We start from the raw sequence: 27436 nt of genomic DNA on the forward strand, positions 1-27436 counted from the left end.
TGTAGAGGCTGCTCCCCACACACAGCTCTATATCAGACACCGGAGAATCCCCAGGGTGCCATTTATTTTATAAAGATATTAACATGACTGGGTGGTTCCTTCCCCCTAGAGCTGACCCCGGGTCCTGAGGCTCTTAAACCCCACGCTGGGCATAGAGAGGATCTGAAAGTGTCACCCTCCACACCATCCCCCAGAGACCTCACAGCAGAAGGACCCATGGTCTGGGGGTGGGACACATGGAACATATGGTTTGGGACATGTGGCCTGGAGGTGGGACACATCTCTATGGATCTTACAGAGCTGGTTGCTACCAAAAAAGCAAGGGAGAAAACTGCAACTGGCTGCACAGCCAACTCAATATCTCTCCTGTGAGCAAGGGACCCCATCCAGCACTTAATTAGTTAATTAGAGCAGGGAACTGAGTGCTCACAGGTGTTGCCAGTTGCCCGAGGACCTGAGCATCCCCTGGGCTGTAGGAGATGTGGGCTATAAAAGGCCCTGGGCAGGAGCTGCTCTTTGTGCTGGACCCTGGTGGGCAGGATGAGGCCTGGAAGCAGCCTGGGGTTTGCTCTTTTCTGCTGGGTTTTGGGGGAGGTGGCTGCTTACAGCCCATGGAGCCTCCCTGGACGGGAGGCAGAGCTCTGGGGGTACAGAGGGGACGTGGGGCAGCCCCGTGCCTTCCCCCAGCCCTCCCCCTGGGCATGGGTGGACATTTCTCAGCTCCAGGCTGCCGCCCCCCTGCACCCTGTGGCCGTGCGGTGCCAGGAGGCGCAGGTGGTGGTCACGGTGCACAGGGACCTCTTTGGCACGGGGCGGCTGGTCAGGGCTGCGGAGCTGACCCTGGGCTCGGCCGCCTGCCTGCCTACAGCCCAGGGTTCTGCTGACACCACCGTGACCTTCGTGGCCGGGCTGCATGAGTGCGGCAGCACCCTCAGGGTAAGGCTGGGGCCTGAGGGTGGGGGGCTGCATCTTGGGGTGCTGAGGCTGGCAGGGGGCTGTGGTGTATTTGGGCTTGGGGAAAGGTTCTAAAGCCTTTCCTAGCAGCTGAACATCTCGGTCTGCTTTCCAAGGGCAGCAGGAGCTGGGCTGTCTTCTCTGGGGATGTGTGTGCAGTGAAGGGTGTGCAACAGGCAGAGAAATTAGCTGTTTCCTGGTGAATATAGATGTGTCTGAACCTTCCAGAAGAAACATCTCAGCTCTGAGTTTCCGGGCTTGAATGTGCTGCTCTGTGTGTGTTGCTGAGGAACAGTGACTGGATAATGTATCTCGTCTTTCCCCAGGTGACTCCTGATGCTCTGGTCTACAGCACAAGCTTAAACTACAAGCCAGTTCCTGCCGGCAACCCTGTCATCATCCGCACCAGCCCTGCCGTGGTCCCTATCGAGTGCCACTACCCAAGGTGAGCTGATGGAGGTGGGTACCAAGCAAGCCCTTCTGCTGCCCCGGAGCATATTTAACCATGGGCATCTCTTTTCCAGGATGGCCAACGTGAGCAGCAATGGTGTCAATCCTACGTGGATGCCTTTTCGTTCCACCCTGGCCTCCGAGGAGAAGCTACCCTTCTCTCTGCGCCTCATGAATGGTAGGTTTTGGGTGAGGGTCTCCTCTGGTGCACAGCATCCTGGACTGGCCATGCTTCTGCTGGGTGGCACAGCTGGTGCTGTTATCACCCCAGTGCTCCTGGGACATCTGGGGTTGGGTAGAGTTTTGGTGAGTACCCAGAGCTTTGTGCCCATTGGGGTTTCCTTGGGGGGAAGCAGTGAAGAACAAGCTGCTGCCTGGCGACCTCTCTCCTTCCAGATGACTGGAGTGCTGAGAGAGTCTCCACTGTGTTTCAACTGGGAGAGGTCCTCCACTTCCAAGCTGGTGTCAACACAGAGAACCATGCACCTCTGAGGCTTTTTGTGGATAACTGTGTGGCCACCCCAACCCCAGCCAGGAGCTCTTCTCCCCAGTATGCCTTCATTGACTTCAGCGGGTGAGAGCTGCCTGTGCCCTTGTTTAGAGGTACCTCTCTGTAGGTGATGGATGTCTCTGACAGTGGGATCATCCTGGCCCTTGCTTTTGTGTCTAGGTGCTTGGTGGATGGGCAACTGGATGACGCCAGCTCAGCTTTTATATCCCCAAGGCCCAGGCCAGATGTGCTTCAGTTTGAAGTAGATGCATTCAAGTTTGCAGGAGGCTCCAGCAACCTGGTAAGTTCTTCCTAAAGCAAGTGAACTCCCTGGTCTAGGTGGGGTTGTAGCCTCATTCCATTAACAATGTCAATGTGGTTTTGTTTAGGATTACATTCCCAAGGCAATTGCCTCACAGCAGACTCAGAATGAGATCACTCTATATTACTGCTTCTGGGTCATGGTCCTCTGAGCTGAGGATATTCCTTGGAGACCAGTTCTGATACTGGTCAAGACAAGTCTTCCTTATGAGCTTCAATATCTGAATCCCAGAGTGGCTTGAAGGCAGCAGGGTGGGGTTGAGCTGCTCCAGGGAGATGGTGGTCCTGTCAGAGACCAGCTTCATGGTGCATGTGAAAGCCTGACCCCTCTGTTCTGCCTGGCCTCTCCAGATCTACATCACCTGCCACCTGAAGGTCTCCCCAGCTGACCGAGATCCAGACCCTCTGAACAAGGCTTGCTCCTTCAACAAAGCCAGCAGCCTGTGAGTAGCTGGAACAGTGGCTTGACCAGAGGCTTGGGCTTCTCACCTAGTGTGTGTCACCTTCCAGGAAGGAGGGGTTTGCCATCTGCATTTGGGAGGGTTTTGGTCTCTCCTGGGAGACCTCAAAGCATGTGAGGGATTCCTACCGCAGGGTGGGCTAGTGACCAAGCTCTTTTCTAGCTGGGATCCTGTGGAAGGCACCCAGGATATCTGCTCCTGCTGTGAGATGAGGAGCTGTGGCTTTGCCGGCCACTCCAGGAGGCTCCACGCTCCCTCCCGATGGCAAGGAGGACGTGTCCGGAGAGAACAGCCCTCTGAACTTGGTAGGTCTTGGCTTGCTTCTTGGGCTTCTGGCCATTGTGACAACTTGCTCAGAGCTGGGTGGCTGGAGATCCCTCATGACCTGTTGGCTCCTTCGTGCTGATCCAAGACTTGGGAGAGCCAGATGTCCAGACAAGCTAGTGAGAGCTCAAAGATCCTCTCTTTCAGATCCTTTGGTGAGAGAAGCAGATGTTGTGGTTGGACCTCTCTTCATCCACAGCTGGCAGGATCGCCCGGTTAAGAGGACACCTCCACAAGGTAGAGCAAACCCAGGGAAGGGGGCGCTTTGTGCGGCAGGTCCTGGCTCTGGCCATAACCACCTCCTTACTTCTTCCTAGATGCAGGTCACTTGTGGATGTTATTGGAGCTGGCTGCACTTGCTGCTGGTTTAGTCATGGTGATCCTTGCTGTTGTAGGAGCTCTGTCTGCCTGCCAGAAACCCAGCAACCCTCTTTAAGTCACTTGTTTCAGCTTTTGTAGTATGTCCAATAAAAAAAAGAAAACACTGAAGGATTGTGAGAGGCTTTGTGGGGGGAGTGGAGAAGTATTTGTGTTTTCTTGTCTCTAGAATTATGGAGTTGTGTGTTAGTCTCCACATTTTACCTTCATGTGGAGCTTCTTGGGTCTTCTCCATGCTGGTAACTCTTTACTCAACCAGCTAAGGGTGTAGTAAGAGTTGAACCACTCTCCTTCTGCCTGCTTCTGGGAGAGAAATCCATTTTTTCTGGATGAGGAAAGGAGAAATCAAGCTTTGCTGGCTGAGGAAAGGAAAACAACTTGAGGCTTGGTGGGCTGGGTGCTGCTTGGGACAGAGGGAGGCTCTCATCTGCAGTTCAGCTTTGCGATGTTGCAGTTCAGGCCCTACACTGATTTTTCAGCTCCAGTATTTTTTCTCACAAGCTTTATTTCAGCTCAGGCCCTATAGTGACTTTTCAGCTCGAGCCCTTTTCCCACAAGCTTTATATCAGCCCCATCCGTATAGATTTTATTTCGGCTCCTGCCACAGATTCTTCATTTCAGCTCCAGCACCACAGTTTCTCTCAGCTCCGCAGCTCCCATCTGCAGTTCAGCTCTGCGATGTTGCAGCTCAGGTCCTACAGTGATTTTTCAGCTCCAGTATTTTTCTCACAAGCTTTATTTCAGCTCCAGCCCTACAGATTTTATTTCAGCTCTACCCTACCATGTTTATTCCAGCCCTAACGTCAGTGTTTCAGCCCCAACCCCTCTCATGTTCCTTGTCTTGGCTCCAGCCCTGGTATCTTAATTTCAGCTCCAGCCCTGTGAGATTTCAGCTACAACCTGAGATCTACAGTGAGTTTTTCAGCTCTAGCCCGACAGATTTTCTTTCATCTTCATCCCCTCTTTTTTTCCCCACAAGCTTTATTTTCTTTAAAATCTCTAATTCTTTCAGCTCCATCCCTATAGATTTTACTTCAGCTCCAGTTCCCACCACAGATTCTTTATTTCAGCTCCTGGTCTCTGTCAGTTCAGCTCCATACATGCAGGTTTCTCTCAGCTCCACAGCTCTTGTCTGCAGTTCAGCTCTGGGATGTTGCAGCTCAGGCCGTACAGTGATTTTTCAGCTCCAGCCCATTTCCCACAAGCTTTATTTCAGCTCCAGCCCTACCGTGATTTTTTTTTTTCAGCTCAGGACCTACAGTGATTTTTTTTTTTTTTTTTTTCTTTTTTATTTTATTTTTTCCAGCTCCAGTATTTTTCCCACAAGCTTTATTTCAGCCCAGGTCCTGCAGTGATTTTTTTTTTTCAGTTCCTGACCCTTTCCCACAAGCTTTATTTCAGCTCAGGCCCTATGGATTTTATTTCAGCTCCTGCTGCAGATTCTTCATTTCAGCTCCAGGTCTCTGTCAGTTCAGCTCCAGCCCTGCAGGTTTCTCTCAGCTCCACAGCTCCACTCTGCAGCTCAGGGATGTTGCAGCTCCAGCCCTACAGTGATTTTTTTTTTTTTTTTCAGCTCCAGTATTTTTACCACAAGCTCTATTTCAGCTCCAGCCCTATAGATTTTATTTCAGCCCCTGCCATACAATCTTTATTTCACCTCCAGCTCTCCATCAGTTCAGCTCCAGCTCTGCATGTGTCAGCTCCGTCTTTAAGGTATTTCAGCTCCACCTGCTGCCCCAGTGTCTTCATTTCAGCTCCAGCTCTCTGTACGTCGTTGTGATCTCAGCTCTCTGCTGTCTCAGCTTCAGCTCCAGAATCTGTCCTGGCTCCAGCTCCTTCCTCCGGCAGCTGCTCACGGGTCTCCCAGCAGCGCTGCGGGCTGTTGACAAGGTTGCCAATCAATCACTGTCACCACTCGCGTATCAACACGAGATGTCACCACTGTCCCCATTTGATTGGCCGGCCCTGAATAGAGCCTTGGCCTCCCAGCCAATCGCAGGCGTTGGTGGCCGGCTCAGCCCCTCTATGCCCAGCCCGGGCCGGAGCGGCCGCTGGGCCTCCGCTTCGCGTCCCCGGGGGCCGCGCTCGGGCCGGGGCTGAGCCCCGAAACAGTCCCGAAGCGCAGCCCTGCGGCTCCGCTCCCGGCTCTGCGAACAGCGGGATCCCCCTTTGGGGCTGGAACCTCTGGGCTGATGGGGAACGGAGAGCGAGCCCAAAGTGCTGGTGAACTGGGGGCACCTGCACGGGGAGGAACGGGCAGGGGGGCAGCACCTTTCCCGGGAAGCTTTATTGGACTTTATTATTATTATGTCACCGTTATACATTATGCTTATAATATAATAAAACAGTAACAGTTTTATTATTATTTTTAGTTACATTATTTAGGCGCCGCTACCCCACCCGCAGCCCCGCGGGGAGGCGGGCTCGGTCCCTTCAGCTCGGCCCAGGCCTCCCCCCGTCCCCACTCAGCTCCCGCTGCGTCCCCCCTCAGGACCGGGCCCCTCACCGCCCCTGCGGGCCCGGGACCCGCTCGGCACCGCACCGACCTCCGGGGCCGCTGCTGCTTGACACAAGCGGGGACCCGCTCCCCCGGGCCGGTCCCCCCCGCCCATCCCCTGCCCGGGGAGCGCGGTCGCGCCGCTCCTGCTCCCAGTCACCGCCTCTGACACGAACCGCGGGCCCGCCCTCGCGAACTGAGATCGCGCTGCCCCGCTCACCGGCGCGCCCCAGCTCGCACAGCCACAGCACCAACAGCCGGCCGGCCACAGCCGCCTTTCGTACCGACAGCCCCTCAGGCACGCCTTTTATACTCCGGTTCGGCCCCGCCCTACGCGCCCAGCCACTCCCGGCCCGAGACTGCTCCGCCAATCACAGCCCCCCGCCCGTTTCCGCTCCACCCAATCGCGGCCCGCCTCTTCAATCCGCCCCCGCCCGGCTCCGCTGCCCCCAGAGGCCCCGATCCCTCCGCCACCGCTTGGGGAGGAGAGGCCCGGTGGGAGGGGAGGAAGCACCGTCCCGCCCCGTCCTCCTGCTCTGCCGCGGCGCCCCTCCCGAAGAGCTCCCGGCCTGGGCGCCCCTCCCGGCTGGGAGCTCCGCTGCTTCCTTGCTCTGGGGGAGTGAACTGGGACCGGGAGTGGCCTCGCTGCGGAGCCTCCGGCCGCCCTAACCGGGACCCAACACCGGCTGCCGGGACTATGGCAACGGGGCCAGGTCCCGCGCTCTCCCGAAAGGGCTGCGGCGGGACCGGGGCCAGTGGGGGACGCGGAGCCGGGCGGGGCGTGGGCGGATTGAAAGGGCGCGCCCGGATTGGGCAGAGTGGGAACGGGCGGGCGGGGATTGGCGGGGCCGGGCGCTGTCGCGGACCGGGATTGGCCGGCCGGAAACCGGGCTGGAATGCGCCTGCGCGGGCAGGCGGTGCTGCCGGTGCGGAGCGACCGTGCGGTGCTGCCGTTCCCGGGGCCCAGGTGAGCGGGGTGGCGGGAGGGTGATGGTGGGGTTTGGAATAGTAATATAGCTGAGAATAGTAATAAAACAGTTATTATTTTATAATGTCACAGAGTGTTTCAAAAAGATGGACCCATTTTGAAAGCACTTATCTCTGGAACAGCAAACTGCCCACGAGAGAATCTCTTCCCACTTGGAAGGGTAGGGGACAGAATCTCACATGTTTACCCAGCGCACAAACAGCCTCAGTGATTCGCAAGATGGTGACCCCGCAACAGAAGGCGTTTTGCGTTCTGCAATACAGCAAGACCGAATCCGTAATTGCGGTGCGGCGTGCATTTCAACGGCACTTTGGCGTCGATCCGCCGATGCCAAAGAGCATTCGTCGTTGGTACCGACAATTTGAGGAAACGGGTTGTTTATGTAAGGGGAAGAGCACGGGGCGACCACGCACATCGGAGGAGAACGTGAGAAGAATTGAAGAGAGTTTTCTGCGCAGCCCACACAAATCCACTCGTCTTGCCAGCCAGGAACTTGCGATCCCTCACACGACGGTCTGGCGGGTGTTAAGGCAACGTTTAATAATGAGGCCTGTGTGTGTGCCTCCCCCCTCCCCGGGGCCTGGGGACACGCTGGGCTCTGTGTCCCCCCCGCAGGAAGGTGGTGGTGAGGAGGGGTGCAGATCCTGCAGCGACGGAGGCAATGGGTTGGACCAGGCAGGTGGTCCCGGCCCTGATGCCAGTCTCGGTGGGTCCCCAGCGCACTCCCGCAGTGGTGCTGGTGGCCAGGGCCACGCCACAGGCACCATCCAGGACACTTTGAGTGACCCTGGGGCAGGGGAGCTCTGCCCAGACACTCGGGGAAGTGGGGGTCCCAGGGAGTCCGTGGCTTTGGGGCCAGGGGTCCCATGCGTCTGGGGGGTCCCATGTGTCTGGGCATCCCGTGTGGCTGGGGGTGTTGGAGCGTTGGGAGAAAAAGGCACTTCAAGAGGTGTTTGGGAGTAATTCAGCTGTCATCTGGACGTTGTCCATGCAGCAGGTGGAAAGAACACAAAGCATTTATACAAAGCTTACTAAAACTTGGTAAATCATTAAACTGTTGGTAAATTTTTGTGTAATTGTGACACGTTGCCATTGTGAAATATACTGCTTTGAAATTGGGTCCATCTGTTTGAAACACCCTGTATTATAAGCGGAACGTATAACAGTTACTTAAAAAAAAAATAGGTACAATAAAGCTTTCCCTGTGGGGTGGGTGCTACTCCCAGTGCCCTGGGGATGGTTTGTCCCTGTTGGAGGAGGTGCTCCCCCCAAGTTCCTAAGCACTCCTCTCCTGGGCCTTGGAGGTGTTTCCAGCCCCAAACTGGGGATTGAGTGCTGTGTTTTGATGCCTGAGAACAAGCCCAGGGGCTGTTTTGGGGCTGAAAAAGCCAGCACGGTTGTGGGGTTCAGCAGGCAAAAAAACCCAGAAGACTGAGTGCTGTGTTTTCAGAGACAGGGCACAGAGCCTCAGGGCTGCACTTCTGGGCCTGAAAACCAACTGGGGGGTTGGGATCTCAGGGCTGTTTCTGGGGCTCAGACTCACCCCAAGTGCTGCCCTTTGGTACAAGGAACTGGGGGCCAAGCAGCCCTTCCCAGCCCCAAAACACCAGCTCTGGGGGTCAGGAGGAGGTTGATGTTGGGGTGGTGGTTCTGGTTTCCTTTGTCCCACAAATCACAGGGTGCCAGCACGCACCAGGCTGAGCTCAATGCAGGAGATAGTCCCTGGGCAAAAAACAGGACTTGAGGGGCCAAGGCTTTGTTCAGGACGTGCTAATCAAGGTAATATTGGGACAGCGATTGACTTGCGACCTTGCCAACTGCCCCCAGTGCTGCTGTGAGAGCCGGGAGCAGCTTGCAGCAGCGCTGGAGCTGAGATGCATGGCTGGGGCTGAAATGATGCAGAGCTGGAGCTGAAATAAATTGTGTAAGGGTGAAGCTGGAGCTGCAGCTGGAACAAAGGTTGTAAGGGTAAAGAGGAAATAAACACAGCAGGACTGGGCTGGAGCTGAAATAAGGATTGTGGGGCAGGGGCAGAAATACTGGCCGTAGAGCTGGAGCTGAAATCTGTACCATCTGAAACACAGACCGGAGTGGAGCTGAAACGTGTCAGAGCTGTGGCTGACATCAAGAGACAGGAGCTGAAATAAACACTGCAGGTTCGGAGCTGACATTACGCAGAGCTGGAGCCGAAATAAATGCTATACGCTGGGATCTGAGCCGCGGGAGCGGGCCCGGAGCCGACCGGGGCAAGGGCCAAAACGAAGCGGGACGGACGGAACCGGAGCCGCTTACTCCGGGGGCAGCGCCGGGAACAGCCGCGACAGCGGGAACGGGGTGGGCGGTGTTTAAACGGGCGGAGCGGGGCGGAGCGAAGCGGCCCCTCCCACGGGGCAGCGGCCGCCCCCAACTCCAGCCCCGGGGACGCCCGGCCCCTGCCGCGCAGCGCTCCCGGGGCCGCTGGCGCTGATGTCCTGGGGTCCCGGCCCCAAGGCCCCTGCCCACCCGTAGAGCCCCTCGGGAGTCCCCCCGCCTCCCGGGGTCGGGCCCCGCCGCCGGGGCGGGGACGGGCGGAGCGGCCGCAGCACCTCCCGCCCGGGAGCGGTTCCGGGTCGCGCAGGCGGGGTCTGCGGCGGCACCGGGGACCGGCGGCGACATGGTGGGGCGGGGGACGGCGGCGGGTGGGAGTCGAGGCGGGCGGGTCCGCGGCGGGCTCTGACTGTGCCTTCCCCCGCAGCGGTTCCGCTTCTGCGGGGACCTGGACTGTCCCGACTGGGTCCTGGCCGAGATCAGCACCCTGGCCAAAATCGTTAAGTGCCCGCGCCGCGCCCCTCCCCGTCCCCCTGCCCACCCCGGGCCCGGTGCTCACCCTCCTTGTCCCCCCGCAGTCCTCGGTGAAGCTGAAGCTGATCTGCGCCCAGGTGCTGCGGGACCTGCTGGGGGAGGCCATCGAGGTGAGGGGGCCCCCGCGTGGGGTTACTGGGCTGGAGGCAGCGCGTTATAACGCTATAATTTCATAATTAACGATATTACTGGTTTAAATATTCTTAATGCAAGCCTCGGGATTAAGAATGCTACCAGCCAGTGCTAGTAATAATAGTATGGCTGTTAAGTGTTAATAGTATTAATGCTAAGGTGAAAATTATTAGTGTTACTGTTGGTAGTGAGCGCATTCCGTGGCTGTGTGGTACCGGGTGTTTGCCCTGACAGCCCTGCACTCTGCTCTCCTGCAGTATGAGAAGATCCTGAAGCTGACCTCGGATGCCAAATTAGGTGAAGCCCTGCTGCCCCAGCCCCAACTGGGGTCCCTCTGGACGGTGATCTGGCAGGGGATGCCTTCCCATAGCAACAGAGCGAACCCTCCATCCCACCCGCAGAGTCAGGAGACGTGAAGGCGACCATCGCTGTCCTCGGCTTCATCCTCTCCAGTGCCGCCAAGCACAATGTGGATAGCGAGTCCCTGTCGAGTGAGCTGCAGCAGCTGGGGCTGCCCAAAGGTGGGGAGTCCCTCGGTGTCACCATAGGCTGGACCTGCTGGAATGTGCTGGGGCTGAGCTGGCAGCCCCCAGCACTGCCTTCTTCATGCCTAGTGCAGGGTGGCAGCCATGTGGTCCCCCAGTCACCTCCCCTCCACGCCAACCTCTGGGTCTGTTACTAGGTTTTGGTAGCAGCGACACCAGCACGAATGGGTGGTTTTGTTGTCTTGTCTGTCCCTCTGTGCAGAGCACGCCAGCGGGTTGTGCCGCTCCTACGAGGAGAAGCAGAGCTCCCTCCAGGACAGCCTCAGGGCCTGCAGCCTAAGACGTGAGTGTGGTGTTGGGAGGTTTTGGGGTTCAAGTCACCCTACCTGAGCGGCTGGGGTGCTGACGCTGCCTGCCCTCTCCAGTGAGCCAGCTGGGCTCGGTGTCCTGGCGGGTGGATTATACCCTCAGCTCCAGCGAGCTGCGGGAAGTCAATGAGCCCCTCGTGCATCTGAACTTCAACGTGTGGGATGGGGAGCACGGGAGGACAGCCACCATCCCCATGGCCCTCTCGGCTGACAAGTTCCGAGTGCTGCTGGCAGGTGAGGCCAGAGGAGGGGCGACAACAGGGACCCCTGGTCCCATGGGGCTGCTGGGGGGGATGCTGCAGCACCTGTCGCGCCCCCACTGCCTCCTTCCTCTCCTCAGAGCTGAAGCAGGCGCAGGCCCTGATGAGCACCCTGCTCTGAGTAGCCAGAAGAGGCGATGGTGGGAGGTGCCGACGCTGGATCACAGGGCAGGACCTGCTGCGCCCAACCAGGCACAGCTGGGGAAGGGAAAAGCGGGGGCAGCTTTCCCAGCCCTCGCTGCGGCGCCCGGGGCGAGCCTGTCCCCGGGGGACACTCCAATAAAGATAACGGTGACCAAGCCGCGTGTCCCGTGTGTGTGTCCGGTGTGTGTCCCCACGGCGGGACTACAGCTCCCGGCGCGCCCCGCTGGCCGCGCAGCGCATGGGAGGCGGGGCGGGGCGTGTCTGCGGGCAGCGGCGCGGCCGCGGGGCCGGAGCGGCGGCGATGCCGGAGTGCCCGGAGCTGCACCTGGCCGGGCGCTACATTAACGAGGCGTGCGGCGGGCTGGTGTTCTCCGGCGGCGTGGAGCGCTCGGCGGTGGGCAGGGGCCCGGAGGTGCCGTTCCGCAGCGAGGCCTACCGCATCTCGGCCACCGCCCGGGGCAAGGAGCTGCGGCTCACGCTGGCCCCGCTGGGTCCCGGGGCCGCCCAGGACCTCGTGTTCCGCTTCGGCATGTCGGGGTCGTTCCGGCTGTGCCCTGCCGCTGAGCTGCCCCGCCATGCCCACCTGCGCTTCCTCACCAGCGAGAGCGCCCCCCGCGCCCTCTGTTTCGTGGACGTCCGTCGCTTTGGCTCCTGGCGCCTGGGTGACGCCTGGCAGCTGGACCGCGGGCCCTGCGTCGTCTCTGAGTACCAGGCCTTCAGGTGAGCGCCCCACCACACTGTTAGCTACAGCTCCTCTGCTTCGTTTGGGCTGCTTTTGCTGTACTGCAGTAAGATGGCCATGCCCAGGTGTACCTTCCTCGTGCTCCATGCTCTGCTGCAGGGAGAATGTGATGAAGAACCTGGATGACAAGGCATTTGACAAGCCCATCTGCGAGGCGCTCTTAAACCAGAAGTTTTTCAATGGGATTGGGAATTACCTGCGCGCTGAGATCCTGTATAGGTAAGGTTGGCTGAGTACCCGCTGACCTGCCATGGAGGTTTCGTCTCCAAGTGTTTGTCAGAGCTTGATGGTTCCTTGGCTAAGCCGCCTGGGCCGCCTCACCTGGTAAGCACAGGCAAGTGCCAGAACTGTGTATAACAGATGGACTCTCTCAGGTTGAAGATCCCTCCCTTTGAAAAGGCTCGGACTGTGCTGGAGGCCCTGAAGGATCGGGAGCAGACAAGGAGGAAGAAGGTGGGGAGTACCTAGTGCTTTTGCAGGGCACGTTTCCAGACAGGCACCACGCCAGGGACTTGTTTGACTGTGGCCCTGCAGGACATCTCGGCAGCTTTCTGGGATCCTGGGAGTCTCTTGGCTTCCATACAGGGAGCCAAACTGTGCTGAAAAACGTTCCTAATTCAGGTTTGGGCTCAGCAGCAGAGGTGGTTCAGTTTGCTTCCAGTCCCTAGTTTGAGCTCAGCTGGCTGTCTTGCTCTGGCTCTGCTTTGGGCTTAGCTAGGCACAAAGCTCTTGTTCAGGTCTGCTCTTTTGGGCTTGTTCCAGCTCAGGGTTTGGCATCATTTTCAGTTCGTGTTTGGTTCCTCGCTCTGATGGGGCAGAACATTGTCAGGAGGCCCTTGCAGAGTTCACACAGTCTCGCACACAGTTGTCAGGAGACACTTGCCACTCTGAGTCTTTCCCAGCCTGACAGCAGGGATTTACCCTTCACAACTATAACACTTACTGCACAGGATCTTTCTTCTCGAGCACGTTACTGTCCTTTGCCACGAACACCCATGTCTGGGCACGTCTGCCCCTCCATCGGAGCGGCAAACAGGGCGCAGCAGTTCTGTAACCTCACGTGTGCAGTGTTTGTTCACATGTGGTGAGCTGGTGAGCTGTGACAGCTCCCCCGGCACATCCCTGTGTGCTGCGCTGGTGCCCCGCAGTGCTCAGCTTCTGCCTCAGGAAGCCTCTGGGGGTATTTGGGGTGGGTGAAGGGGAAGGGGTGAGGGAAACAAACACTGTGCAAGCTTAAAATCTCTGGGGAAGCCTGCAGTAGAGCCCATGGCTGATCTTGTGGCCTCAGGGGAGAGTAAGGGGCTATTTTAAAGGAGGCTGAAAACAAAGCATATGACTCGAGGGCTGTTCTTACAAACTGCTGGTGGTTCTGTGTGCTGACCCTGTGGGGAATGTGCTAATGCGCAATTCAGTTTGAGGCCTGCAATGGAGTGAGCTCCAGGATGGCACAGGGTGGCAGCTCATCCTCAGGAGGGCAAGAGGAGATGGGAAATTTGGGGGGTATTGGGGAGGAGGGCTGGACTGCTTGGAATGTGACTTCCCTCCCCTTTTCTACCCCTGCAGAATTCTTCCCTGACACTGAGCAAGAAGCTGAAGCAGATGCGGGAGAACCCGGATCTCCTGGAGCTGTGCCACACTGTGCCCATGGAGGTCATTGCGACAGGTGAGGTGACAGGACAGGGAGCCGGGGAACAGGGACAGCTGGGGCTGGCCAGGAGCCTGGGATTTGTGTTTCCGGCAACAGGAGGCTTGGGAGGGACCCCAACACCATGGTCTGTACTTCTTCTCTATTTCTGTCCTTTCCCTCTCTCCCTTCCCAGAGAAAAATCTCCTTGACCCTGATCACTCGGATAACTATGCCGCCTTCAAGAACTGGCTGCAGTGTTACTTGGTGCCTGGCATGAGCTCCCTGCGTGACCACAATGGCAGGACCATATGGTTCCAGGTAGGAGTCTGGGGTCGCTGCTTGGGTATCCCCCAACCACTACTTTGTGGGGACACCGATCCATTTTCTGCTTCCCAAGAGCCCCCAGCATTACGCTGTGTCCCTGGGGGTCTCCCTGTCTGACATACTGCTGTGACTGCTGGACTTGGAGGTGACAAGGACCCGCTTTGTGGTAGCCAGCCGGCCCAGGGATGGCAGGCAGAGGGGCTGATTGCAGGAATGGGGTGGGTGCGGGTGGTCTGGCTGCCCTGTTCCACCCTCCTGTGCCCTGTGTTGGGGTGAGGCACGGTGGTGGGGCCTTGCAGAAGGAGCAAGTCCCCTGGCCTCCCGAGCAAACCTGGCTGTATCCCTGCTGCTGTCCTGGCTGCGGGGTGGAGAAGGGGCACGGATTCTGCTGCCACCACATGCAGAATGGCTGTGCCCCAGTCAATGCTCTGTCACCTTCCTTGCAGGGAGAGCCTGGCCCCATGGCTCCCAAAGGTGAGTGGCCTTTCTCCTCCCCATGGGACCCGCGCTTGTTCAGGAGGGCTGGAGCCTGGGCAGCCCGTGCTCGCTGTGCAGCACAGGGGCAAAGGCAGGAGCAAAGCCGCTCTCCCTGGGGTGCTGACAGGCTACTGATGGTGCCTACTGTCCCCAAAGCTTCCTACCCCCCTGCCCGGGCACAGCCTTTGCACCCACAAGGTGCTTTTCTGGGCACCCATCTCCTCACCCTGCCTAACCTGGGCACGTCTTCTCCTGCAGGGCAGAGGTCCCGCAAGAAGCGCGCTCAGCTGAAGGCAGATCCTGAGGCTCTGACCCCTGAGGTAAGAAACTTTGGGGCACATATGGCTCCTGCTGGGTCTGGAGGCTGCTCTGTTCCCCGAGTCTTGCTCAGGCTGCTCCCAGATTCACAGTGGGGCTCCTATCTGCAGTTTCTCATCGTCTGGCAGTCCAAGCACACTTCTGCTGCTAAGCTCTGGCTCTGACATCCACCCAGGTCACCACACGTGCTTCAAAACGGCGTCCCAAGACTGCAGAAAAACCCCCCGAGTCGTCCGAGGAGGTGTCTGATGGGCCAAGGAAGGGACGTGCTCGTGGGAGGAAGAAAGCGACCGCTGCTCCGGCCCCATCCCAGCCTGAGGTGCCGGTCAAAGCCAAAAGAAGCCGCCAGATGCCTGCGCGCAGGGGCAGAGGTGAGGCTGGGAGTCCCTGTGGCTTTCAAATGCCCAGGTGGGGATGTGGGGGAACTGGGCACCCCCTTCACCTTCTCATTTCCCTCTCCATCTTCCAGGTGCAGCCCCTGCCGTGTGAGTGTTGCACGCCGCCCCCGTCCTGAGGGGCATTTTAACATTTTAATAGCTGCAGGAGCTCAGGGAGGGTCTGGCCAGGGGCCTGGGCTACTGCTGGGGGGAAAAGGGGCTGCTCTGTACCCATGATCACACCTGCTTGCTGCTGCTGCTGCATCCTGCCCATGTGCAAAGAAGCTGGGCTTGGTGATGGGGCTGATTGATCCTGTGTCCTGCTGCTGTCCCCAGGCATTTGAGGGGAGTAAGGGTCATGCCCTATCGTGCTGGACTGACCCATCCCTCTGCCTAAAAGTGCATTCCCCTCTCCCCTTTCTGGTTGCTGCCTGGATCATTGTTTTTAGCTGACTAATAAAGTATTTTGTGTAGTAATCAGCATGCATGCCTTGTTTTGTGCTAAGGATAACCTCCTTATGCTCAGCCTCTTCCCTAGGTGGACTGGAGCAGGCTTCCCTCCCACCTCACCCCCCCAAAATAAAGGTAAGCTCTGCCTCCCCAGTCCCAGGAGTGAAGTCGTGCTGAGGAGGATGCTAAGAGAGCAGCAGCTACAACAGAGCCCCTGAAAGGAGGCAGATCAGTGCAGTTATCTGGAAATAAGAACAGAATCTGGAGCTTGTTTTTGTGTAATTCTCTTCTTTATTTGTGGTGCTCTTCTGCAAGGGCAGTGCAAGAACCAGGTTGCCCCAGCATCAGCAAAGGTGTCAGGACGGTGTCACTGCCTCAAGACCAAGAGGACGGAGAGCACGTGGAAGGGGGTGAAGGACAGCCTGATGCCCCGCTGCTCCAGCGGCAGGCGGCCCTCTGCAGCCGGCTGCTCCAGGAGGTCACAGCTGGGGAAAAAACAGCAGCTGAGGCTGAAGCGAGCGCTCTCCATCCCCATGGGCGCCCTGCCCTCCAGCACAGACTTACAGCATCGCCTCCTTCACGGGGAGGGAGGTCTGGAGCCAGGCGACAACCGTGCTGCCGTGCGCCTCATACAGCCGAACCACCACAGCGTCGGGTCTGTCCTCAGCCTTTGGGGCACAGCGCAGATGGGAGTTCAGACACATGAGACAAGCGCATCCTCCCCTACACCTTGGGGTATGGCCTGCCCCCCCACCCAGTCGCAGGGGAAAGAGCAAACCGTGCTTAACAACAACAGCTTAACCCGTTGCTGCCCCGGGGACTCGCCTGCTTGAGCGTCTCCAGCACGACAGCAGGTGAGCTGAGGGAAAAGGCGCTCCAGGCCGGGCACTGCGCGGAGCTGGCCGGCACCGCGTGGAGAGGGAAATTCAAGTTGTAGGCACGCTGGATCACACCGGCGTCCTGGAAGGAACCTGTAACACCAGAACCCTGAGCCAGCAGCCAGAGGTGTGCTCACCTGGAGGCTCACCAGAACATCCTCCACCCCGTGAGGACTCAGCTCTGCCCAGCGCTCACCCTGGTGAGGCATCACGGCGTAGGTGAACTGGTGGTGCCCGATGTCTGCCGTGGCATCAGGGGACTTGGGTGCTCTCAGCCTAAAGGTGACAAGAGGAAGGTGAGGATGGTGTCTTGGCAGCACCCTCCCTCAGCTCAAGCCTGACACTGCCCCTCTGTTACGCCCTCCAGGGCAAGGGGAGCACTGTGACAAGACAACTGCCTCCCCCTGCTGCCCTGAGACTGGGCCCAGAGGTGGAAGACAATATGCTGCTGTTTTCTGGCAACAGCAAATAGACCCTGAACAAGGTGTCTCAGAAGTTAAAATAAACCTCTTAAGGGTCTTTTCCTGTGAAATTTGTGGCTGATGGAGTCAAACTGCAGAAGAATTACTTGCTGCAAGTGTGGAACTGATCTCTCCCAAGTTATCTATGAGCATAACTCACAGCAATTACATTATCTTAGTCAATTGTAATTAGGTCAGCGAAAGTTCTCAGATGCCACTCAAACTATTACCAGACTATTTCCTTATTAACAATCAATCCCAGTTTAGGACCAGGCGTTGCCTTGACTTCCCAGAGACACCTCAGAAGGTGCAATGACTGCTGCAGCTCCACCCTCACCCCAACCCAGCTCACAGCGAGAGGCTGAGGACGTTCCTGTGGGCCGATGCCCCGTATTTGCAGTCGTTCAGCAGTGCCACCCCGAAGCCGTGCTCAGAGACATCCAGCCACTTGTGAGACCACACCTGCAGGAGGGACCGACGGACACATTCACCGTAGAGAGGGACCGTCTGGGAGCAAGCACAGCCCCACCAGACCCCCGTTTCCCGTCACCTCGAATCGAGCCCAGTCCCAGGACGTGTTCCAGTGCGTTGGCCGCTGCAGGTGCCCAAACTGGATCTCGTAGGTGGCATTTGTGCTCCGGACCTGCACAGGGAACTCCACCTTCAGGAACTTGTGAGCCTCCTTCCACTCAACCTAAACGTGGTAACAGCAGGACATCACCATGGGCAGGCAGAGGCTGAGCTCGTCCTTCCCCACTGCGCAGCAGCCAGCTCGCTCCCAGGCCATACTGGCTACAGTAAAACCACACACCAACATGGATGAACTGGTGAGTCTCTCCTCCACCCTTGTCCTTCAGGACCCACACCCCAGGCTGCCTTCCCCATAGGCAGTGGAGGGCTCCAGGGAAGGAAACAGAAGGGGAAATGTAATTCAGAGGTGACGTTCAGCTCCCCAGGGCCCTGCCTGCGTGGCACAGGTGTCTGTATCATGCCAGCCAAACCTGGGTCAGGAAGCGCAGGTACGGGGACGTGGCGTCCAGGATGATCTCCTGGGTTAAGGTGCTGCTTTCCCCAACCTGCAGAGAGAAGCTCGCGCTTCCCCGCAGGCCCCCAGCCAGGGTGATCTCCAGAGGCTTCAGCACCGTCGTCACTGGTTTCCTAGAGAAAGGGATAAAAGGCAAAGCTGGTCTCAGCCTGGTAGATCCCGGTCTCAAAGCCCAGTCCAGCCTCAGACACAGCAGGCACTCGCTTCTCCAGCATGAATGCTGTTACAGGTTTTGTCATGACTTCGGCTGATGGGGAGGCAAGAACCCCAGAGAAAAGACAAAATCCAAGTGCACTGCTCCTCGAGCCTACCTGGTTTCCAAGTGATAATCCATCACATCCCAGGCATCCCAGTACAGAGGAACATCATCAAAGAGTGCAAACTGGTTGGCACAGCAGCCATCTGGGAGTGACTCTCTGGAACAAGGTGGAACAGAGAAAGAGCAGTGTGAGAATACCTGGCAGTGGTGAAGGGCTTACAGCGAGAAGACCCAAGACAGGTTTGAGGAGCCTGGTTCCAGGAACCAGGTGAGGGACAGACCTTTGGGAGTCCAGCAGCCGAAGTGAGGTCAGGCGCCCCATCACATCCAGGCAGACTGCAATCACCCCGTTCTCCATGGCAATGGAGCCATCCTCCTGCGGGGAACAGATGGAAAGAGATGTCACAGACCTCACCTGCAGGAGTACAGTGCCCCAGTTGCAAATCCAGCATGCAGACTTGCTGTGTGCTGGATTCCCCAGATTTCGCCCCAGCCAGCCTGTGACACAGTGTACACAATCTGAGGACAGTTGTCCATTTGCTCACCTGTCTCCTCACTGTCACAGGCTGGGCAGGCAGTACCGGCTCCCTCACTATAGCGTAGCCCATGCTGGGGACTGTCACCAGAGCTGGAAAGCAGAGGTTCTGTTCTGATAGCCTCCCCAGACACACCATGCTGCCCTGCTGCTTGCTCCCACATCAGACCTTCCACCTTCTGTCCTCCACAGTTCAGGGATGACTTGAAGTGCAATCAGCCCCAAGGAGCAATTTCACAAGTCAGCAAACCCTCCCCAGGGAATGAGAGGCAGAGTATTTCTTTGCTAGCTGTCTCTGCCCCCATAAGAAATTTTGATATGCGAGTTACCCCCCCAGTTAGACATACCTAATGTCTCTGTTCCAGCTGGGCCTGTCCTGGCGATCACCTCAGTCCGTTCCCAGGGCAGAGTGTTCAACACGAGGGTGCTCTCGGCACTCCCAGCCTCGAGCTGCAGCAGGTCCCCGCACAAGGACTGCACGGCTTCCTCCTGCAGCCCAGCGCCAGCCCTGCGGATCTCTGAGCCAGAAAAAGCCCTGAGTTGGATCTGGTCTTTGCCCCACAGCACCTGGCAGCCCAGGGCTGAAAGCCCTGCAGCCCCCTGGGCAGGACCCAGGATGCTCCAACACATCCTCCGAGCCAGAGTCCCTGCTCACCTGCGTAGTATCGCAGAGCATCTTCAACCACGAGCTGGATACAGCTGCCTGGCAAAACATCGTGGAACTGGTTGAGTAGCAATAACCTAGAAAAGAAACAGAAATTCAGTCGAGGAAGCAGAGGAGAGCACCAGAATTGTTCTGGCTTACCGAGCCCTATTTGCAAGACAGGCAGACTTAATAACTGTTCCTTATGCTCTCATTAGCAAATGAAAAGGGAAAACTCAAGACGAAAGGATTTTTTCCATAGCACCTTAGGACTTGTCAGTTGTCATCTCGTAAACCACAACCACGGAGAATAAGAGCTAATTTTTTTAATTCCTCAAGGCTACCAGATATGTTATTGCACAAGTTCAGACAAGTCAAAACTGGTGAGGAATAAGCTTAGATCAGAAATTAAGCTTCCAGCCAGCAGAGCAGTGAAGCTTTGGAGCTCTCTCCCACTGAGAGGATCAGGTGAAGCAGTGAAATGTGGGTTTGCAGCCCTGATCAGCTTATGGAAGGGGTTGCGTAGGTGCAGCACCGCAGTACTGAATCCGCAAATGTCCCTACTGCCCACACCAGCGCAGCCCGACTGGTCTGGGCTAATTTGGGTGCAGTGATAGCACGGATTTCTAGCCAGGCTCAGGGACAGGGAGCTATTTGGGCTGGGGAGCGGGACCCCAGGAGCACCCAGCTCTCACACTGCAGCCCCCAGCCCTCACCACACCGTCCCCGGTGCCCCCGGTGCTCCCGCCGCCCGCACCTCCAGAGCCGCTGCAGCTGGCTGGCCGGATACTGGAATGTGCTGTCCCGCGCCAGAGCCAAGGAGCTCAGTACTTCGACATCGTGGAGTATTCGCTCACACTCCCGATTCCCCTTCTTTATCTGGTGTCAAAGCAAGGAGAGAAGGAAGATGCTTAGGAAATCAGTGGCTAGGAGAGGTTCTCTCACACCAGCAGCAGAAGCCCAGATCCAGAGTCAGAAGGTTGGTTACCTGTAGGTGTCATGAGTCTGCCATTATCAGCAAGTTATTTTTTGTCACAGATCAAGGTGAAACCCCCAGCACGGGACACAGAGCTTCCCCTGTCTCTGTCCTCACCTTCCTCTGACTCTTCACCCAAGCTCTGCAACTACCTGCTAAAGTGGAGGACATGGCAGCTATTGCCCAAAGGACACTACCGTGTCCAGGCTTCCTTCTCACCCTGTGAGGAAAGTCTGATGACAGAGCTGCCTTTTGGAGTCCTGCCTACACGGTGGCTCCCACTGTTGAGACCTAAAGGGCACTGCCCGAACCCTGAAGCCACCTGAGCAGTGAGGAGAACCGAGAACAGCCACCTTCCCTGGGGTGACCACTGTCCCCGTCCCGCAGGCGCAGTCACCTGGGCCTGGGTGGTGTAGGTGCCGTTGTGCAGCTCGAGGAAGAGCTCTCCCACCCAGGTGCACACCTGCGACGACTCCTTCTCTAGGGTGGAAAAGAGTCGGTCAGGAGTGGAGATCTGAACCCTGCGGGAGACAGGCACAAGCAGTGGTGAGACTGTGACACAGATAATGGTGCATCCACGCCAGAAAGGTGACATCCCTCGAACCGAGGCCTCAGAAACCCAAACACAACCACACACACTCTTCCCCTCAACCTCCCCTTTCTCTTCTCCTATCCCATGCTGCTCTTGCTGCCTGCGACAGAGATGTGGACATTCCCCAGGCAGGGACTGACCTTGGCAGCCCATCTGTGTCACTCATTCTCTTCATCCTGTCCAGCATCTTCTGCGTGGGGCCTCCTCCTCCATCGCCAAAGCCGAAGAGGAAAGCGCTGTGGTTCACAAGTCCCTTGTCCTTGTTGTTCTTCACTGTTTTCAGCACCTAGAGGGAATTTTGTACAGGTGCAATTCCATGGTGCGCAGCCCCAGCTCCCACAGCTCCACACAAGAAAGCCAGGTCACCCCCTGGGACGCAAAGCCCAGCCCTGCCCCTCTTCCCCAGCCCAAGCTGCCAAAGGCAGGGACACATCTCAGCGGCAGGTAACTGACTGCCAGGCACCCAAAGAGCCTTTGTCCAGCAATGCCACCAGCTGTCCTGCTCCCTTCCCAGGCTGTGCCCTCTCCTTGGAGCACCAGATCTGGCCCCGAGGGGCTGGTGCTGCACTTCACAGCAGGGCTGGCAACCTCACTCACCTCCTCCACTCGCCCGTGCATCCCGTACGAGTCACCAGGGGGAAAATGGGTGAGGACTCGGGATCCATCGATGCCTTCCCAGAAAAAGGTGTGATTCTGGAGGGGAGCCAAAGGAAAGCATGGTGTCTCGTACAGCTTCCCTGTACCACACGGCAATAAAATGCTAAAGCACAGCCCCGTTGTTCCCAGTATTTCCCAAAATGAAATCTCTGGTCCTGCCGCTACCAGGAAGATAAATTCACCTTTAGGTCAGTGTTTCAAGGCTCCCACACTCATGTCCCACACAAACATGTATGTGGAAGGCACACTTCAACCACATCAGCACAGAACTCGTGCACTAAAAGCCCAAGCTTCCTCACAAGCCCTGTCAAACACAGCAAGTCCAGCACTTTTGTCACCAGGGAAGTGCAGTGGTGACAGGCACCTCAGAGCCCCCTGAGGATTCAGACTGGGCCTTCACTTTCTCTCCACGGGGTTGCAGGATGCCTTGGCAGATCAGTGCAAGGACACAGCTGCACAAGGATGCCACAGGGGCAGGGGACAGCAGAGGGGAGGCTGGCTTGGCTTTGCTGCCTGCTAGACCTGCCTGCAAGTCGCAGCTTACCATCTGGCAGCAGCAGGAATTTGTAGACCTAGGGGCCCAGCTGGGATCTCTAACCATGCCTTCCTTTCTCTTAAAGCCTGACACAACATTGCTACCACCATAAACTGGTGCCTTCTGGTAGAAGAGCCTGTGTCAGCTGAGCTAAAGGACTGGCCTGACCTGCGGAACAGACAGGTCCAGCCCAGCAGACACTCCAGCAACCGCAAGTCCATCCCTGGGGAGGAAGGGAAGCACAGCTCACCGGGAAGGTGTTCACCAGGTTCCAGCTGAGCTTCTGCGTGAGGAACCGTCTGATCCCACAGCCGCGCATCAGCTGGGGCAGCTGGGCTGAGTATCCAAACGTGTCCGGCAGCCAGAACTGGGAGCAGAGGTGACAGCAGCACAGGGAGAGAGACACACATGAGTCACACTGGCCACAGATCACAGCCTGAGCTCATGGAGGGCTTCTTGGTAGTCAGGTTCTGAGCCCTTCTTGTAGAGCACGCTGAAGATGTGCTAGACAAGGAGAAATTCTAGAGACCTGCCAGGGACCTACAGGCAATATAACCATGGCCTAGGCCTGCGCTACTGGCCATGACACACAGGGGATTAGATATTTACTCATCACAGCTTAAGCTGCAAAAATCAGGCCAATGCGAAGCATCTGCACGCCATAATCTGGAGAAGCAGAGAGAAACCCTCACACACAGCGAGAGGTGAAAGGAGATGGTGTGCAAGGCAAGCATGCTGGAAAAGAGCAAGTACCTCTGAGCAGATCCGTCCAAACTGCTGCTGGAAGAACCGCTGTCCCTGGAGGAACTGCCGCACCATGGACTCCCCGCTGGGCAGGTTCCCGTCCTGCGGGACAGCACAGGGATTGTTGCGAGGGAGATCTTGCAAGCACCCCATTCCCAGCCCCAGCACCCTGACCCAGCAGATCCCGGCGCAGGGAGGGCACCAGGCTCACCGTGCTCCTCACCATTTCCACCCAGGTGCCTCCAACAGGAACGAACTGCCCCTTCGCCACAAAGTCCCGAATCTGCGCGTAGAGCCCGGGGTACCAGCTCCGCACCCACTCGAATTGCTGCGCCTGCCGGAGCACAGAGGTCAGCCCCAGCTCCCACCACAGACGTCCCTCCTCCTGCAACTGCGCAGGATGCTCCCAGTCACCCCCCACCGTCTCATTTTGAGTTATGCTGGAGAAGCAACGAGCCACAAGCAGCAGGAGAGCTCTCAGCAGGAGCTTGCTCACCTGGGAGCAGGCGAAGGTGAGCTCTGGGTTGCTCTCCATCAGACGGACCACCGTGACCCAGCTCCGAGCGCACTTACGGATGGTCTCCTCATACGGCCACAGCCAGGCTGCAGGGACAGACACATCCCACCATGGTTATTACTCGGCACAAGCTCCTCTGTGCTGCCTTTCATGCATCAACTGGGGAAGATGCTAGAGCCAAATGCTGTCCTTTGCCTAAGCAAATGACAGCCTGGGGTGTCCAGCTCCTAGTTCTCCTGCTGCCTTTCTGTTGAGATCAAAACCCCTCCAGGGACTAGAAGACAAGGGGTGAAGTCCAACAGGTGGAAGACAACGGTCTGTAATTCATCTCTCATCATCAGCCCCACCAGTGCTCCAAACGGCACAGCCAGCCACACGTTCCCCTGCCCTGGTGACAGAGCAGCTGTATGGCAGCACAGAGGCCCCTTTCCCTGCCCTTGGGGCACAGCAGCCAGAGCCTGGAGCCCAGGGGCAGCCAGAGCCTGGAGCCCAGGGGCAGCCAGCTCTGCCCTTGGGCAGCACGGCCTGGCCTGCAGCTCAGCAGAGAGGGAACGCCGTGCTGCTCTCACCAGAGTCGATGTGGCAGTGACCCATGGCGTGGATGGTGTGCTGGCTCTCGCCGTTCCTCTGGCTGAAGATGGCCGCAGCCAGGTCACGGGCAGCAGGAAAGGTGGACGGGTCTGTAACGTCACACACGTTGACCATCTGGTTGGCAGTGTACAGCGCCTGGAAACTCCGCTGATTTTCCTCCCCGAGGAGCTGGGGTTGGGAGTGATAACAGCTTAACCTGGAGCTCAGTGCATCCTCTGGCTCCAAGCAACTCTCTGTGCCAGCTCGGACACCACCTGCCCCAGGGAGAACCTGCTACCACCTTCCAACACCTGACTCTGCCAGTGGTGCCAGGTAAACACCATGTTCCTGCTTCACAGAAACAACCTTAGGTCTTTGCTCATGTGCCTTCTAAAGCCAGGTTAAACATAAGCCCATCCCAGGGGGACTCTGGACTAACAGATCCTGCCTTGGGGTAGAAAGTGGATGAGAAAACCACCTGTGGCCTCTCTCTATTCAGTTTTCTCTTACTCTAGACAACATCAGCTGTGCCAAAGCAACAGGAGCAAACACTTGGTACTCTAGGGCCTGCTGGTGGGAGGAGAGAAATCATGGGATGGTGGGAGAAGGGTACAAACTGAAGTTGTGGAAGAAGGTGGAAAGGGTGAGAGAAGGGAAGAGAATGAGCTCACAAACCTGGGCCATGTCTAGCAGTATTTCCAGATCCACCAGCAGTTCATAGACATCCCTGTTGAAGACGACCAGCTCAGCCTTGCTCAGGGTGAACCTCCTGTCAGGGTCTGGAGGGGCGATCATGCTGCCCTTGCCGGCCCCAAAGAGACCATTGCAGGCCAGCTCCACGTACAGCGTCAGACTGGAGAGCAAAAGGAAACCATCAGGGAGCAGATCACAAGCAAGCGGCCAGGAAAGTCCATTCCCCTCCCATGGAAAACAGACAGAGCTCCTGAATGCCAGATACTTCTCAGAGCACCTCGATGCAGACACGGATCTCTCACCCCGGTCTCTCGGCTTCAAACGCCCCCCACAGTGGCAGGGGCTCTGGCCAGGCTGACCACCCACCTGTGAGGCTCCATCTCTTTGAGGCTCTTTGTCAGGATGTAGCTGGTTTTCTCACCTTCCTTAGTCAAACCCTGCAAGGGACGATGGCACAGTCAACATGTGTCTTCAGAGGTCTGTGACAGAGGGCTGATGGGCAGTACACGTCCAGCTCTATGGAAGGGACTGGTACCACGTGCCAGGGGACAATCCTTTCCACCAGGACAACCGCACGGAAGCTGGTGCTGTCCCAGCAGTAACCCAAGCCCTGTGACAACGCCACACTGCGCCACCCCACCACCCCAAAGCAGGACTGAAGCTGACACATGTGATGAGAGTCTGTCCCACCGTTCTTGCCTGTCCTTCTTCCAAGATCGATTTGCTAATGCCTAAGCAAGGGATTTTCAGCTGTTGACAGTTTGCAGACCGTAATTTTAACTCCTGGTGGGGTCAGCCTCTAGAAAACCAACTCAAACCCACGACCAGCAGGCTTGCCTTTCTGAGAGGGACTCTGCAGTCTGACAACTCCCACCCCATGCATCAGACTCCACAAACACTGCTCTTCTCTGCACAGCAGTGTATTTAAAGACAGCTCTCCTATTCTCTCAGAGATTGCCACTCGGGGCTAAATAACTCTACAACTACATAACCTCCTTTGTTTTTTCTTCGTGATCCCTCTGTCTACACCTCCAATTATTCTTGGTTCTCTACTGTTGGCCCACAGGTTATTTTACACCCCCCAACAGGCATCCCTCTGAAGAGCACATGACAAACGGGAAGGGGTTTCTTCTATTGCCCCACTGCAGATGGGCTACAGGAGTTAACCACTCCCTATGGAGCTAAGCACCTGGCACAGGTGGCACATCCCTGCTCCACGTCTCCTTACCTGGACAGGCTGGGCGTCTCGCCACACCATGCCCTCCCCATCGCTCTCCCAGACAAAGTGCACTTCCCGCCCTGCCCACGCCGGGGGGATGCTCAGCTCCACCTTGAACCAGCACGTCTCCCACCTGGAAGAGAGCAGGCAGCCACCTCAGCCCACCCCAAAACCTCCTCCGGAGTGAATCCGCATTCCCTCAGAGCCTCCATGGAAAAAGCAGAGCGGGGACAGCACTCAAGTTCAATGTGATTTGAACGCTACGTGTTGGTATGGGGAGCTTGTGAGGATTCACGCACACAAGTGACACCGAAGGCGCGAGCTCCAGCCCCAGTGCGCTCACAGTGCCACCGGCCCCTGGTACTCACGTGGGCCCGAAGGAGTCCCCCACTTTGGCCGGGCTGAACTTCTGCCCCACGGCCTCATCGTAGGGGATGCGGCGTGAGGTCTGGAAGCAGGAGAGCGACGCTGGAGGACAGCGATCCCCGAAGAGCCTGCGGTTGGGACAGCGGGGACACCGTTAGTGAACCGGTCCCGCAGGGACCAGCCCGGGGCGGGGGGGGACAGAGCCCATCCCGGGGCGGGGGGATAGAGACCGCCCCGCCTTCCCTGCGTGGCTGCATCATCCCGCTGCCACCCTATACCCTGACATTAACAGCGTGAACCGTAGAGCCGTGATGTGCCGCGGGAAACGGGCGCGTTGGAGCCGCGCCCAGCAGTGTCCCCGCCGGCAGCCCCAAGCAGGGCTGGGGGCAGAAGTGGCGGTGCCCGCGGCAGCCAGAGCTCCGCCTGTGTCTGCTTCGTGCACTGAGCCCCCCGAGCCCGGGCTGCCAGCGGCAGCGGGGCAGCCGCGTCCCCGGAACGGGGACACCCCGGAAGCGGGCCCGGGCGCGGCGCAGCCCGCCTGCAGCCAGCGCCCCGGGAGGGCCCGGGGAGGCGGAGAGGGGCAGTCCCGCCGCCCACCTGCCCCGCAGGTTGCAGTCGGTGAAGTACGTCTCGGAGATGAACTTCTCCACCCGCTCCAGCGCCGTGCGCCTGTGCTTGGGGGCGGCCATGCTGCAGCCCCGCTGCGCGCTGCGCATGCGCGCCCGCCGTGCCCACCGCCGTGTGCGGCGCATGCCCGGGGCGGAGGTTCGGTCCCCGGCCGCTCCGCTGCCCTCCCGGAGCGGGGCGACCGCCCGGGGGCTTGGGGCGACCTTTGGGGGTGCCCTGGGGTGTCCCCGGGTGCGAGGCCCTCGCCCTGCCTTTAAAGAACGGCCTCATCCCGAGGCTGCGTTAATCACTCTCACAGCTTCAGGAGAAAAATAAACACTTAATTACTTCCATCCACCGCGAAACACTGCAAACCACATTTTAGTAAATGAATTGGAATCTAGAGGCAGAACCCGAGCAGAGGGGTCTTCTCTCTCTCGGTTCCTCGGCCTAAGCAATTCTGCAACCCCCTCTCGTCCTCCCTACCCCATTTCCCTCAGAAGTGCCCCAGAATGTCACAGTGTGTGATGGGGAAGGAAGAAGAATCTGTAACACAGTGATTAGCCCTGATATTTTAATGGAAATACTGCACTACAGTCAAGTTTACAACATTTGTATAGAAATCACATGGATCGTGGGCTGAGGATCACATTACAGACTACAAAAAGAAAAAAAGGCGAGTTCAAATAAAAATAAGAAAAAAAAAAAACCTCTGCTATTGTACAGGCTGGG

At 57.7% G+C, this 27436-nt stretch overlaps 5 protein-coding genes and 1 long non-coding RNA gene across 6 annotated transcripts; 4 read left to right on the top strand and 2 right to left on the bottom strand.

Moving 5' to 3' along the window:
• The first annotated feature begins 105 nt into the window (after window positions 1-105).
• LOC102086650 (zona pellucida sperm-binding protein 3) lies at window positions 106-3489 on the top strand. The gene is made up of 9 exons (XM_005501115.4): window positions 106-936; window positions 1281-1399; window positions 1479-1582; window positions 1801-1978; window positions 2075-2195; window positions 2567-2658; window positions 2839-2981; window positions 3148-3237; window positions 3318-3489. The coding sequence occupies exons 1-9, from the start codon at window positions 541-543 to the stop codon at window positions 3434-3436; spliced, it is 1362 nt and encodes a 453-aa protein (XP_005501172.3). The 5' UTR covers window positions 106-540; the 3' UTR covers window positions 3437-3489.
• Window positions 3490-4973: 1484 nt separating this feature from the next.
• LOC110357759 (uncharacterized) lies at window positions 4974-6296 on the bottom strand. Its single transcript, XR_010475272.1, has 2 exons — window positions 6096-6296; window positions 4974-5257 (listed from the first exon to the last, which is right to left on the bottom strand). It is a non-coding gene; the product is annotated as an uncharacterized LOC110357759 (long non-coding RNA).
• Window positions 6297-6345: 49 nt separating this feature from the next.
• Window positions 6346-7983, top strand: LOC135580503 (uncharacterized). The gene is made up of 2 exons (XM_065076192.1): window positions 6346-6842; window positions 6936-7983. The coding sequence occupies exons 1-2, from the start codon at window positions 6573-6575 to the stop codon at window positions 7824-7826; spliced, it is 1161 nt and encodes a 386-aa protein (XP_064932264.1). The 5' UTR covers window positions 6346-6572; the 3' UTR covers window positions 7827-7983.
• Window positions 7984-9275: 1292 nt separating this feature from the next.
• COMMD4 (COMM domain containing 4) lies at window positions 9276-11248 on the top strand. Its single transcript, XM_065076196.1, has 8 exons — window positions 9276-9519; window positions 9598-9669; window positions 9749-9814; window positions 10094-10133; window positions 10238-10357; window positions 10584-10664; window positions 10747-10923; window positions 11030-11248. The coding sequence occupies exons 1-8, from the start codon at window positions 9517-9519 to the stop codon at window positions 11068-11070; spliced, it is 600 nt and encodes a 199-aa protein (XP_064932268.1). The 5' UTR covers window positions 9276-9516; the 3' UTR covers window positions 11071-11248.
• Window positions 11249-11363: 115 nt separating this feature from the next.
• Window positions 11364-15435, top strand: NEIL1 (nei like DNA glycosylase 1). The gene is made up of 9 exons (XM_013372191.3): window positions 11364-11813; window positions 11935-12054; window positions 12210-12288; window positions 13399-13498; window positions 13656-13780; window positions 14233-14260; window positions 14522-14583; window positions 14757-14952; window positions 15051-15435. Exons 1-9 carry the CDS (start codon window positions 11395-11397, stop codon window positions 15068-15070), a joined length of 1149 nt encoding a protein of 382 aa, XP_013227645.3. The 5' UTR covers window positions 11364-11394; the 3' UTR covers window positions 15071-15435.
• Window positions 15436-15679: 244 nt separating this feature from the next.
• On the bottom strand, window positions 15680-26850 carry MAN2C1 (mannosidase alpha class 2C member 1). Its single transcript, XM_005500979.3, has 26 exons — window positions 26696-26850; window positions 26101-26226; window positions 25742-25865; window positions 24880-24950; window positions 24496-24673; window positions 23820-24009; window positions 23230-23336; window positions 22957-23067; window positions 22743-22835; window positions 22240-22356; window positions 21395-21490; window positions 20938-21083; window positions 20603-20726; window positions 19987-20108; window positions 19242-19327; window positions 18934-19104; window positions 18597-18679; window positions 18333-18427; window positions 18104-18208; window positions 17749-17905; window positions 17298-17441; window positions 17100-17209; window positions 16483-16562; window positions 16234-16379; window positions 15973-16076; window positions 15680-15893 (listed from the first exon to the last, which is right to left on the bottom strand). The coding sequence occupies exons 1-26, from the start codon at window positions 26848-26850 to the stop codon at window positions 15776-15778; spliced, it is 3159 nt and encodes a 1052-aa protein (XP_005501036.3). The 3' UTR covers window positions 15680-15775.
• Window positions 26851-27436: the final 586 nt, after the last annotated feature.

Source organism: Columba livia, chromosome 11 (assembly GCF_036013475.1).
Source record: "Columba livia isolate bColLiv1 breed racing homer chromosome 11, bColLiv1.pat.W.v2, whole genome shotgun sequence".
In the NCBI taxonomy this organism is placed as follows: domain Eukaryota; kingdom Metazoa; phylum Chordata; class Aves; order Columbiformes; family Columbidae; genus Columba; species Columba livia.

Excerpts from the sequence above, each read along its gene's own strand:
- NEIL1 (XM_013372191.3), top strand. The coding sequence starts at position 11,395 with ATGCCGGAGTGCCCGGAGCTGCACCTGGCCGGGCGCTACATTAACGAG. Across the intron at positions 11,814-11,934 it reads TCTGAGTACCAGGCCTTCAG|GGAGAATGTGATGAAGAACC; the intron begins GTGAGCGCCCCA and ends GCTCTGCTGCAG. Across the intron at positions 12,289-13,398 it reads AGCAGACAAGGAGGAAGAAG|AATTCTTCCCTGACACTGAG; the intron begins GTGGGGAGTACC and ends CTACCCCTGCAG.
- LOC102086650 (XM_005501115.4), top strand. The coding sequence starts at position 541 with ATGAGGCCTGGAAGCAGCCTGGGGTTTGCTCTTTTCTGCTGGGTTTTG. Across the intron at positions 1,400-1,478 it reads ATCGAGTGCCACTACCCAAG|GATGGCCAACGTGAGCAGCA; the intron begins GTGAGCTGATGG and ends TCTCTTTTCCAG. Across the intron at positions 2,196-2,566 it reads CAGGAGGCTCCAGCAACCTG|ATCTACATCACCTGCCACCT; the intron begins GTAAGTTCTTCC and ends TGGCCTCTCCAG.
- MAN2C1 (XM_005500979.3), bottom strand. The coding sequence starts at position 26,850 with ATGCGCCGCACACGGCGGTGGGCACGGCGGGCGCGCATGCGCAGCGCG. Across the intron at positions 23,068-23,229 it reads TCACCTTCGCCTGCTCCCAG|GCGCAGCAATTCGAGTGGGT; the intron begins GTGAGCAAGCTC and ends GTGCTCCGGCAG. Across the intron at positions 18,209-18,332 it reads CGGCTGCTGGACTCCCAAAG|AGAGTCACTCCCAGATGGCT; the intron begins GTCTGTCCCTCA and ends ACCTTGTTCCAG.
- COMMD4 (XM_065076196.1), top strand. Across the intron at positions 9,815-10,093 it reads TGCTGGGGGAGGCCATCGAG|TATGAGAAGATCCTGAAGCT; the intron begins GTGAGGGGGCCC and ends GCTCTCCTGCAG. Across the intron at positions 10,924-11,029 it reads GTTCCGAGTGCTGCTGGCAG|AGCTGAAGCAGGCGCAGGCC; the intron begins GTGAGGCCAGAG and ends TCCTCTCCTCAG.
- LOC135580503 (XM_065076192.1), top strand. The coding sequence starts at position 6,573 with ATGGCAACGGGGCCAGGTCCCGCGCTCTCCCGAAAGGGCTGCGGCGGG. Across the intron at positions 6,843-6,935 it reads CTGCCGTTCCCGGGGCCCAG|AGTGTTTCAAAAAGATGGAC; the intron begins GTGAGCGGGGTG and ends ATAATGTCACAG.